The 13,207-nt window shown below is 43.5% G+C and overlaps 1 protein-coding gene across 2 annotated transcripts in view; it reads right to left on the bottom strand.

Annotated features, from left to right (window-relative positions):
- SLC1A1 (solute carrier family 1 member 1) overlaps positions 1 to 13,207 on the bottom strand; it is a 37,340-nt gene that overhangs the window by 3,213 nt on the left and 20,920 nt on the right. For both annotated transcript variants that reach the window (XM_083420162.1, XM_083420163.1), the window contains exons 4-11: positions 12,536 to 12,650; positions 11,346 to 11,388; positions 8,566 to 8,673; positions 6,909 to 7,093; positions 4,923 to 5,030; positions 3,196 to 3,318; positions 2,751 to 2,945; positions 728 to 862 (exon numbers count right to left, since the gene is read on the bottom strand). In XM_083420162.1, coding sequence (XP_083276288.1) covers positions 728 to 862; positions 2,751 to 2,945; positions 3,196 to 3,318; positions 4,923 to 5,030; positions 6,909 to 7,093; positions 8,566 to 8,673; positions 11,346 to 11,388; positions 12,536 to 12,650 — 1,012 coding nt within the window. The remainder of the gene's footprint in view (positions 1 to 727; positions 863 to 2,750; positions 2,946 to 3,195; positions 3,319 to 4,922; positions 5,031 to 6,908; positions 7,094 to 8,565; positions 8,674 to 11,345; positions 11,389 to 12,535; positions 12,651 to 13,207) is intronic.

Below are 13,207 nucleotides of genomic sequence, written 5' to 3' on the forward strand. Positions count from 1 at the left end.
ATGAACTTTAAGCTCCATGGAACGAATGTTAACATTTGCGTTTCAAAAATTCAACGTGAACTTTAAGTTCAGAGTGAACTGAGTTTTCAAGTGGATCCCAGCAATTGGAAATTGTAGTCCCAAAACAGCTGGAGGGCCAAGCTTGGCCATCACTGACATAGCCCAAGATCAGAGATGGTGGAAGTTGTGGATCCACCACAGGTTCCTCACCCTTTCTCTACATTTTCAAATTTGTTCAACTTTGAACCCTCTAAACCACACACTGGACGGACGGATAAGTAATCCCCCCAGCAGGGCTGCAATTTGTATGTCACACGTTTTGATACAAATAATAAGATGTACAGCAGATCTGCTCTCAAGTTAATGGCCTAGCACAGGCAACCTTTTATTATGGATACAGTGGTACCTCAGGTTACAGACGCTTCAGGTTACAGACACTTCAGGTTATAGACTCTGCTAACCCAGAAATAGTACCTCAGGTTAAGAACTTTGCTTCAGGATGAGAACAGAAATCGCACGGCGACGGCGCGACGGCAGCAGGAGGCCCCATTAGCTAAAATGGTGCTTCAGGTTAAGAACAGTTTCAGGTTAAGAACAGTTTCAGGTTAAGAACAGTTTCAGGTTAAGAACGGACCTCCAGAACGAATTAAGTTCTTAACCCGAGGTACCACTGTACCTGCATTACTGAGGACACAGGATTGAGAGACATTCATGGTTAGACACTTACAGAAGCCAGTCCACTGCTATTATGAGGGTCACATCTTCAGCAGGCAGTCCGACGGCACTCAGGACAATCACCATGGTAACTAGTCCAGCCTGGGGCACACCTGCAGCTCCGATGCTGGCTGCTGTTGCTGTGACGCTACATACCAAACCAAGAAAAGGGCATTAGATATGTTTCTGCTTCTTTCAGTCTTGTGCAGTTATGGAAACACTTCTTGAAGTTTTTAAACCAGAGTTGTTATTTTTAAAAATATTCCCTACCGTCCTAAAAAACGTTGACTTTATGGGAAACTCCAACTGCTGAATGATGGTAAATTCAAGAAATAATCTAAAGGGATTTCTAAGGGATATACCAGTTGAGGTTTTTTTTTTTATTGATCTGTGTCTTTTCTTTCATCATAGAACACTGCAGCCATTTTAGGTTTTAGTAGCGGTGGTGTCAAGAGGGAAGATATTTTAGTTGTCTTGGAGGAGGTGGGATAACATTCACAACAAGGTTTTAAAACAGTGCATTTTATATTGCTATGGGGTGTTTTTTTGGGGTGTGTGTGCTCTAAATCCCCTCGAAATTCTTGGGTCTAAAAGTTAGAATTAATCCATGCTTGGAGGGCTAAACTGAAAATCAGACTTTAAATAGCTGGACTCAGTTTTCCCCATTCAGGAAACCACCTGGAAGAGGAAACATCAAGGGGAAGAGAAAGCTAGTAAGGAGTGAGTCATTTACCCAGAAAGTCATTGGGAGGGCGAAGACTATTATGATTTATTCAGTTTATATTCTGCCCCTTGCCAAAAGATCCCAGGGCGGTGTATAACATTAAAAACACATTACAGAACGTTAATGATAAAAACATAGTGAAAACATAGTAAAAAGCACGGTGACAAGACAGCCGAATAATAAAGTAATAATTCAGAGGAATATGGACCCCTCCTCCAGCTGTGTGTTAGTGGGCAGAGACAAAAAGGGTTTAAGGGATGTTGCGTTTCAGTTTGGATGATGTAAGCAAGGGAAATCATTTGGAAAACTATGTGGGCTGGCTGGGACAGGCAGAGAGCTTGGCTGATTTCTGTGTTCTGAGACTTAAGCCTCTTCTGCTTATTGGAGAAGCAAGAGACCCTCTTGGGATGAAAAATGCTCTCCAGCTAGACCCAGGTTGCATTTACGTGTAAATAAACCATATATCATAAAGGTGCCATAGTCTCCACTGTCCAAAAGGAAACACAGACCCTGGGAAGCACGCTTGGTACCCCTGGAATCTTAAACTGCCTGGAGACAGGAGTGGTGTGTAACAATAGGTAAAAGGTAAAGGACTCCTGGACAGTTTAGTCTAGTCAAAGGCGACTATGGGGTGTGGCGCTCATCTTGCTTTCAGGCCGAGGGAGCTGGCGTTTCTCCACAGGCAGCTTTCCGGGTCACGTGGCCAGCTTGACTAAACTGCTACTGGCGCAACGGGACACCATGACGGAAACTAGAGTGCATGGAAACGCCGTTTACCTTCCCGCCACAGTGGTACCTATTTATCTACTTGCACTGGCGTGCTTTCGAACTGCAAGGTTGGCTGGAGCTGGGACAGGGCAGCGGGAGCTCACTCCGTCGCGCGGATTCGAACCACCGACCTTCCGACTGGCAAGCCCAAGAGACTCAGCGGTTTAGACCACAGTGCCAACCGCGTCCCTTGCTGTGTAACAATATCTACTGTGTAATAGGTATGCTCATCTGTAAATCCACAGAACACAGGGCTACGCTGAAACAAGTCAGAATTCGGCTGCTCAGTTCATCCCTAAAGCACGAGTCAAATGCCAGTATCTGTGGGTATATCAGAAAATCTGGTCTTTGTTCAGTTCCACAGCTGATTTATTCCTTCACTGGGATGACCGATCTCACTGTTCTCTACACGTTTTCAGCGAGACGTCAGATCATGTTGTGGTTGGTCCACCTTTGTGTGCATTAAGCATTCTGGATAACAAAGTCAGGGGTTACATTGCTTGGGAAAGAAGAACTGAAAAGCATGCAAGAGTACAATTCTTACCTAATGGTCACTATTTGCCCAATATCTAGTTCTAAGTCATTAAGTTGTGAAATAAAAACAGCAGCCACTGCTTCATAAAGGGCGGTACCATCCATGTTGATTGTAGCGCCTACCGGTAAAACAAATCGGGTAATTCTCTTGTCAACATGGTTTTTTTCTTCTGCACAGCGAAAGGTGACAGGTAAAGTGGCTGAACTGGATCACACACATTTGGGGGGGGGGGAGAAAATAAAGAAAAGACTTTAAGAAGCATAGTAGTAAAATGCCAATGTGCATGGCTATTAATCTGGCATGAGCACAACTTATGGGGCTACTGGAAATTAAGATGAAGACTTTAACGCGGCAAAACAGAGGGCAGCTTTAATCATTTCTAAATTCATTTCTATTAACTCCAAGATGATTCGCTATGAAGAGAAGATTTTTTTCTCTCCAAAATTATCCTTACCTTGAGGAAATCATGAGTGCTGTCAAAAGTGCTTGAGCCATCCCCATGGCAAATTTATACGGGTTTTTCCGGACTATTATTAAGTACATGAGCGGCAGAATTACAATACTATGAATTGCAAGCCTGGGGAAAAAAAAGGGAGAGGGGAAATCACAGAATCATAGAACTGTAAAGTTGGAAGGATCCCACCTAGTCCAGCCCACTTGCAATGCAGAAATCACATTGTTTTTAAAACTGTTCAAATTAATATGAAAGCCACTTCCGCCTTAAGGAGGAGGTGGGGTTGCGGGCTCTCACGGCCCCTCCACTTTCACAGGGGGAGGTGAGTCCCACTGAGTTATCGTCCTTCAGTGTGGCCCATCGAGCTTTTCTGTCCATATTGGCAATAGATCTCTAGACGTTCAGGCAACAGGTGACTCTCCCTTTCCCCACACACCCAGAGGTGCATGCAAAACAGCGCCCACTATGGCCCTGATCCCAAGGTGCTGCTTCCTAACATGCATGCATACTTCCTCCTGGTACCCCCCCTTTGTTACGTTTCAGATATTACCTGACAATAAAGCATTAGGGAAGTGCTGTCAACGGGTTCCAAAACCTACCAGAAGCATAGCAAGCTAGCCAAGCTATTGCAGTTTTTGATTTGGAAAATTGGCCCAACAATGTCTCATATATGTGACATACAAGTATATTTTGTTTGATATTGTTATATATTTGTTGTATGATCTACTCATATGCATCAAGGTGTGACATATTGGGAAATTGTGTACACTTGAAAACGCTGGTAGCATTAAGATAAATTCAACAGTGTAAATAAGTTTTGATAGGTGTAATAATGGAATACTGGATGGTTTAGTTCAGGGGACAGCAAACTTTTTCAGCAGGGGGCCAGTTTGCTGTCCCTCACCTTGTGGGGGGCCTGACTATATATATATATTTTTTGGGGGGATGTCAAATTCCTATGCCCCACAAATAACCCAAAGATGCATTTTAAATAAAAGCACACATTCTACTCATGTAAAAACACCAGGCAGGCCCCACAAAAAACCCAGAGATGCATTTTAAATAAAAGGACACATTCTACTCATGTAAAAACACGCTGACTCCGGGACCATCCGCAGGCCAGATTGGGCCAGATCCAGCCGCCGGGCCTTAGTTTGCCTACCCATGGTTTAGTTTATGTAAAATATGTGGGGATTTATGTTATGCAAAATGAACTCAAGGAAAGAGAAAATGGAATGATATTTTAAGGTTGTTTAAATGAATATTCTAAAATGTAAAACAGAAAATTTAATAAAAATTATGGGGGGAGGAGAGAATTCAAATCTCACATTGGCCACCATACTCCTTATGGTGCTGAGCCCAGCCTTGGCTGGGGAGGGCGGGGTATAAATAAAAAATTATTATTATTATTATTATTAGGTGACCACAGAATCAAAGTATGAGTTCCATTTATATGCCTGTAACTCAGCTTGGAACTCTGTGCCTCCCCTCCCCCCCCCACCTCATGTGGCCTCCCCCCCCCCCCATTATATTGCCTGGGAGCTGACAATTGAAATAAAAAGAATGCGTTTCTAATTCAATGTCATTCTGAAGCACAGTGAAATTAGAACGTCTATAAAACGAATGTCCCCTCATACCCAGTTACAGAAGAAACCGATCTATCATATATAAATTAAAAATGAAAAGTAAATCAGTACATTTTTATTACAGTTCAAGGAATAACATACCCACTTAGAACAGTAGCCATGTAAAGACCCAGTTTGCGAAAAATCTCCCAGTCTTCAACTTCTATTATCTTTCCGGCAATCAAAAAAATAATACCCAATGGCATATACCTGGAATGCACAGAACGTCATAGAAAGTATTCCATGATCTCTGTTATTTCATTGAGCTCGCTATAAAAACACACCAAACAACAAAGTTGTTCAACTTTTTCTCATGCATATAACAATGAACAGAAAACAAGTGGCCGAAATTATTTGCTTCTCAAGTTGTAAATATGAACCATTTCATATTTTTAGGTGTTGTAAAAAAAAAAAGAGAGACATTAGCATGACTGGTACATTTTATGAACACCATAATTTGAGCTATTATACAAAACATTATGCAAAACATGAAGTCATAGAATCGTAGAGTCCAACCCCCTGTTTTGCAGGAATCTCAGCTAAATTATCCATGAGTCAATCAACATTGGACAGCTAAGAAAGGGAGTACTGCATTGTGTAGCTGGAATACCTTTGGAAAACAAAATAAAAGCCCCTGTATAGAAGTGATCTTTCTTTCTTTCTTTCTTTCTTTCTTTCTTTCTTTCTTTCTTTCTAAAAGAAATTTCATTCTAGATTGCTTCTAAGGGAGTGCATTTTCTCAACTGCACTCCATTGCTTTTTCGAAAAATAATAATTTTTTAATTTTGCAAATTGCAATAGAATGCAGAACAAAAATAACAGAAGAAACAGTCACAGGTTTCATATGTGTCACTGTTACAGTATAGGGTTGGAAAGAAGTGGTAAACACTGAAATCAGGCAAGCAATAAGTAAAGCAGCTATTTACTATTATAGCCCATCCAAAAACCATCATTGGTAGTTGGAGGTCATGATAAGGTTACCAGATTTTTTTCAATAAATCCAGGGATATGTATCAACCTCAATGGATTTTGTATGGGGACTGATTTGTAAACCTGGAAACTGTCCCTGGGAAACGGGGGCGTCTGGTAACCTTAGAAGCTTAGAAGAGATGTATTTTTGAAAGTTAGGAGCAGAAACCATGCTGTGTCATAGCTTTGGCAACAAGGGTTCAATTATACGAATACCAAAAATGCCATCCCCAACTGCCAGCGATTCTGTAACTTTGATAGCTGAATAAATAGCCTCTTTTGGGGGAGGGGGGAGAGGAAAAGCGAAAGAGGTGGGGAGAGAGCAGTGGCGTAGCGTGGGTTGTCAGCACCCGGGGCAAGGCAAGTAATTTGCGCCCCCTAACCCATAGATTTGCGCCCCCTAACCCGTGGATTTGCGCCCCCTAACCCCCAGATGTTGCGCCCGGTGCGCCCGGCCCCCCCTGCACCCCCCACGCTACGCCACTGGGAGGGAGAAAGAGCTTTCACAGCCAAATGCGTAATATTTTAAAACTCAAGGAATAAACCTGTTAATCACGTCGACTTTCTGAAAGAAGTTTTACGTAAATTACTTTATTATTATTATCATCATCCTGAATTCAATAACTGTCAGGGAACTGCCATCGGCTCAGGGGTGAGAGGGGAAAAGCCGGATGGATTACAGAGAGCCCCGAAAGATAGTGGGAAGCAGCACCTCCTCAGCGGAGGAAGGAAGCCACGCCTCTGGTGGGGAGGAGCTGCAGGGCTTGGAGGATGCAAGGCGGTGCCAGGACACCTTGTCTGAGCAAAGCGGGGAGGAGTGAGGTCCCCCCGTTACCCACGCCCTCCTTGCGCAGTAGGCTTCCGCGCAGAGAGGGGAAGCGCAGACTGGGCGTCAAGAAACTACTCTGCTGGGGAAGGTTTAAGGACCGCCCACTCTCAGATTCTGCCAGTGAATGAACGAGCCACAGAATAGTGGCGCTCTGCATGGTTGAAGGTTTTTTTGGCACCAATAACAAGGCTTTACAACAGACCAGGGAGGCATTTGCCTGATTGCTCTCAAGCAACCCCCTGATACAATTACAGAAACAAAACTTACGGGCAAGAGATCATTCTACTTACCACATTATTATCTGAACTATGTACATTGTGGCATCGTTCAGTGCATTGAAGAAGTCCATCAGCACCTTCCCCTTTTCTCCCATTTTCCCAATAACAATTCCGAAGACAAGGCAAAAGACTATCAGGCCAAGAACGTTAATACCATCGGAATACAAACCCACAATTTTGTATTCCTTGGTTATATTCTGCAGATTGAGAGTGAAGGAGGAGAAAAGTTACCAATCAGCAACAATGCCAAGAGGCTGATATTGATGAACTGGGAGAATAAAGATACAATTCCCTTTAATAAATGGATCGACAATATGATAACACTCGCAAATTATGAACACTTGACAGATGTAGACTTTGGTTGCATAAATATGACAATACAGTCGTAGCTTGGAAGTCGAACAGCCTAGTTCTCGAACGTTTTGGCTCCGAACATCACAAACCCGGAAGTGACTGTTCTGATTTATGAACTATTTTTGGAAGCCGAACGTCTGACGGGGCTTCCAATTGGCTGTAGGAGCTTCCTGCAACCAATCAGAAGCTGCGCTTTGGTTTTCGAACGTTTTGGAAGTCAAACGGACTTCCGGAACGGATTCCATTTGACTTCCAAGGCACGGCTGTATTTGGAATGAGTCTAGACAAAATGTAGTGAGCTATTAATATTCCCATATGTATTAGGATAATAATATCAGATTTATAAAAGAATGTATGGGTTCGGGTATTTTTCATATATATTTGTATATTGTGGGTTTCCCCCCTACATATTTTTGTGCCTTTTTATTTCTCTTTTTCTTTGCATCACTTTATTTCTTTAAACAGATATCTTTTCAATAAAATAGGAATACCAACAACACATTTTGTTTATGTGAAACTTAAGCAGCTTTCTTGTTCAGGAAACTCTAGAAACTTAAGCCTGTTTGGTGTTTATTGGTTAGTAAAGGTAAAGGGACCCCTGACCATTAGGTCCAGTCATGGCCGACTCTGGGGTTGCGGCACTCATCTCGCTTTATTGGCTGAGGGAGCTGGCATACAGCTTCTGGGTCATGTGGCCAGCATGACTAAGCCGCTTCTGGCGAACCAGAGCAGCGCACAGAAATGCCATTTACCTTCCTGCCGGAGCGGTACCTATTTATCTACTTGCACTTTGACATGCTTTTGAACTGCTAGGTTGGCAGGAGCAGGGACCGAACAACGGGAGCTCACCCCGTCGCGGGGATTCGAACTACCGACCTTCTGATCTGCAAGTCCTAGACTCTGTGGTTTAACCCACAGTGCCACCTGCGTCCCATCTATTGATTAGTTTGCTACTTTTTTCCCTGGGTTATAGCAGGCATAGGCAACCTTCGGCCCTCCAGATGTTTTGGACTACAATTCCCACCATCCCTGACCACTGGTCCTGTTAGCTAGGGATCATGGCTATGCCTGGGTTATAGTTTTGAAAGTATTGGTTTGTGTAGTGCTACTTAAAGGCTGCATGCGGAGCCTCTGGAGAACAAATTATCTTAAAGAATTCGACCACAAGCTTAGGTCTTTTAACAGTGTGGTCCAGTAGATCCTTTTCAATTCCTGTTATTAATGATCACATTAACAAGCAGAATTTTACTACCCTAACCCTTTCGTCATAATTTCAATAGTTTCAGTGCAATACAACAACCAGTAGTAATCATACCTTTGAAATCTCTGTTGGCAGTACAGTCGAGAGTGGGTCTGGTGTAGGAATAGTAGCATTTTTGTCTACTTCCGTTGTGATCGTTATTTCTACACGCTTGGTCTTATACTGAAAGTTAAGAAAACATACATTACATTCTTAGGATATAATGGATTGACAAGGAAACTATTTTTTAAACTTCTTTTCAGGGTGGAAGGTGTTTAGTGAGGCCTAGAATGCTGATATATACTATTTATGGTTTCAACATGTCAACAACAGCTGACGTGCAGATGCATTATAATGTGTACATAGATAGAAATACCTAATATGATATTAGGAAATCATCATGAAGGGTTATGTTAGAACAAGAGCCAACATTGTATGGAATAAATGATTTGGTTTTCTTTATACCTACTGTATGGAAGTTAGCAAAAGGACAATGAAAATGGATTTTACGCTCTCTAATGGTAGCCAAGAGGCTGATACTGATGAACTGGAAGAATAAAGATATGATCTCCTTTAATCAGTGGATTGATAATATGATAACACTTGCAACCAGTGAACGGACTGCTTACAGACATAGACTCTGCTTGGATAAATACGACAATATTTGGAATGAATTTATATGAAATGCTGCAGACTATTAATATTTCTATGAGTATTAGGATAACAATATCAAATTTATAAAAGCATGTATGGGTTAGGGTATTTTTTGTACATCTGCATATAGTTTTTCCGCCTTTACACAGTTCTGTGTTTTGTTCTTTTTCCTTTCTCCTTCTTTTGTATCTACTGCGTTATATCTGATGTTTTTTCAATAAAATATCTAAATAATAATAATAATTATAACGAGTTTGTTTGATGAAGTATTTGTTTAATGCAGGGTTTCTGAACTTGGGTCTCCACCTGGTTTTTTTGGACTACAGTTCCCATCATCCTTGACCACTGGTCCTGCTACCTAGGGATGATGGGAGTTGTAGTCCTAAAACAGCTGGAGACCAAAGCTTGGGAAACTCCGGTTTCATGTTTCCCTTTTGGGGTTCATTGTATTTCACAAGGCTAGTTGCCTGTGTGAAACAGAGCAGAGGCAACTCCCCATTTACACAGGGATTGTGTTCTGAGGCACCGCACGCATTGGCGGGACACACACAAGCCCGTGTGCCCAAAAAACAGCAGTGGTTAAGAGCATGCTGATTGCAAGCAAATGGGGAGTTGCCTGTGTAAACAACGACAACAAAGCACTGGTTGGTGGGATGGTGTTGCTCACCTGGCTCCCTGTCCCTGAGTATCCCTGCTGCTTACCAAGAGAGAGAGGCAGAAGGGCAAGGTGCAGGAAGCTCAGCAAAGCCAATCTGATGCTCCTGTGCTGAGCTCCTCGCTCGTTGCTCCTCCCCGTCCACCTCTTGGTAACCAGCAGCAACGCTTGCTGTTGGGAAGCCCTGCCTGCTCTGCCCTGCCAACTGCTGTTGTGTAAGACGATAAGTGTGAGACTGTTCCAGAAATCTTTGCCAAGGGAATTAAGAGTGTTGGGAGAGGGGCAGTTAAGAGAACACAACATCCTCACCGAAGAGCCACACCTGAGCCAGGGTCATGTCCTCGTGTTGGTTTATTTCTACATTCCTTATTCCTTCTACCTAACGCTTCTCCTCCTTCACCGTAAGTGCAAGCAATCAGAGAACCATAAAATCCCCTTGATTCCTCACTTTCTTTTTCTGAGCTATAAAGATGACGCCTTGCGGGCCAATTCCAGTGCTGAGGAAGTTGCAGCCACGAAATATTTCTGCACCACTAGAAAAAGGGAACCACTTGATCTATGAAGGCCTTTGGTTTTGTATCTTAATGTCGCCCTGGAATGCAAGCTTTATATGTTGCTTTGGTTCTGAAAATTGTTGTCTAATGCGTTAGTAATTGGAAAGGAAACCCTAATTTTTCCTTGATGTTTTCATTAGGGTTGTGTTTTTTTGCACCCAAAATATCACAGTATCCTACAGTATAAGCACCACAATGTTGTTGGAGGTGGAGGTGGAGAAATAAATGCAGAGTAAGGTAAAGGTGGGACGCGGGTGGCGCTGTGGGTTAAAGCCTCAGTGCCTAGGGCTGGCCGATCGAAAGGTCGGCGGTTCGAATCCCCGCGGCGGGGTGCGCTCCCGTCGCTCGGTCCCAGCGCCTGCCAACCTAGCAGTTCGAAAGCACCCCTGGGTGCAAGTAGATAAATAGGGACCGCTTACTAGCGGGAAGGTAAACGGCGTTTCCGTGTGCGGCTCTAGCTCGCCAGAGCAGCGATGTCACGCTGGCCACGTGACCCGGAAGTGTCTTCGGACAGCGCTGGCCCTCGGCCTCTTTGAGTGAGATGGGCGCACAACCCTAGAGTCTGTCAAGACTGGCCCGTACGGGCAGGGGTACCTTTACCTTTAAGGTAAAGGTAAAGAGAGACCCCTGACCATTAGGTCCAGTTGTGGCCGACTCTGGGGTTGTGGCGCTCATCTCGCTTTACTGGCTGAGGGAGCCGGCATACAGCTTCCGGGTTGTGTGGCCAGCATGACTAAGCCACTTCTGGTGAACCAGAGCAGTGCACGGAAAAGCCGTTTACCTTCCCGCCAGAGCGGTACCTATTTATCTTCTTGCACTTTGACGTGCTTTCGAACTGCTAGTTTGGCAGGAGCAGGGACCGAGCAACGGGAGCTCACGCTGACCTTCTCATCGGCAAGTCCTAGGCTCTGTGGTTTAACCCACTGTGCCACCCAGGGAAGGGGTTAGTAAATACCAGAACAGGGGTTAGTAAATACCAAGATTGAACTTACCTGTTGGAAACAGGCCTGCACAAGGTTTTCTGGGAACATATTCCTGCAGAAGGATTTTAAGATCCTTTAATGATATTGCAATGTAACAATACAAAGTATATTCAAGAAGCAATAAGGTATGCTGGTGATAATGTTTTTTTCTCTTTCTCTCTCCACATATCCCAGGATATATTATATGAAGGCTCAAAGGTCTAGGAAGATCTGTTCAAGGTGAAACACTTATGTAAGGCCTTAAAGAGTCAATGTTTTAACAAATGGGTTCACAACAGACTGGGATCTTTCTTCCATGCTGTATTTGTCATTCAGCTGGGATGCAGTGCATGGGATACAGATATACAATCTTACTGGATTGACAGAGTAGGATAAAAATGTCCCACCCAGACTTTGTAACACTTTCTCCTTGTTGTGTTTAGTGATTATATCATTTTGTTTTGGCAGACAAATACATGCAGTTCCAAATACTGCATTGGGCAGGGGACACCTACCAGCTGAGTAAAGAAAAAGAAAAAGCTAGTATGAATTGCATATGCTACCCTCTGTGCTTTATCAAGAAAAGGAACTGCATCATTATGAACAAGTCCTTTATATTGGTCAGAATCCAGCACTGCATGAGCAGATTTCCACTTGGGCACCTGGACTTCAACATCTCTGCTTCTCCCCACAAAATATGCTCCAGAGAAACCACAACACCTGGAGCAGGTGAATGAAAGCACTCAAGAGGGCTCCACAGGGAGAAGAGGAATGTGAAGTCTCATTGTAAAAGCAGAGGTTTATTCTGCTTGCTCCAGGTCTGCAGACAGAACTGAATACAATCTATTGCTTCAAAGTTCTACACTACAGTGGACGCTCGGGTTGTGAACGTGATCAGTGCAGGAGGCATGTTTGCAACCCGCAGTGCCGTGTCTGTGCACGCGCGGGTTGCGATTCGGCGCTTCTGCGCATGTGCAAAGCGCAATTTAGTGTTTCTGCACATGCGCAAGCGCCGAAACCCGGAAGTAACCCATTCTGGTACTTCTGGGTTCGGCGTGGTGCGCAACCCAAAAACATACAACCTGAAGAGTCTGTAACCCGAGGTATAACTGTACAAGCTGTTCCATCTCTCAGATATATGTGGTTTGATAGCTTAAAACTGAGACAGTGGCATTTATGGTGCAATCGGTTTAGCAACAGAACAGAATTTGAAAGCTCACCTAACCAAGTCTAACATAGCATCCACTGTGGAGACCTCAGGTGTACTGCCCATTCTGTCAATCTCCGCAGCATTCTGGGACACTCCTGGTTTGATAGCCACAACCAACACAACCCCTGTAATGGAGAAAAATAACATTCTGAACAGATGGAAATCTTGCACACAGCATTTTAAAAAAAGAAAACAAGGTGTACAATGGCTGTTTCCAGAGCACAGCAAATGACAGGCCAGGATTATGTCAGCTGTAGAATCAATGATTTTTCTTTTACAGTTTGGTGGAAAACTGAGTTCACTGTTACAGGATACTAAGTCGCCACAAGATCGTGTTAAGGAATGCAGTTTAATGGGTTAATTCCTTTAGTGAGGAAACAGCTGACTCATTTCTGAGCTTCTGTGGCACACACAACAGACAGGAAACACCAAGTCATTCAGCCTATTGATGAACCAAGGCAGCAGATGGACATAGGGGCCAAAGTTGCACATTCACAATAAGCGAAATGATGGTTTATGTGAATGTGCTGGATCCTAAGGAGGAGATTGCAGCTGCTTTGCTCCTGCCTGGTCCTTGTTTGCTCAATAATAATAATAATAATAATAATAATTTATTATTTATACCCCACCCATCTGGCTGGGTTTCCCTAGCCACTCTGGACAGCTTCCAGCCAAATATTAA

This window comes from Podarcis tiliguerta (assembly GCF_965153285.1).
Source record: "Podarcis tiliguerta genome assembly, chromosome: 17".
NCBI lineage: Eukaryota > Metazoa > Chordata > Lepidosauria > Squamata > Lacertidae > Podarcis > Podarcis tiliguerta.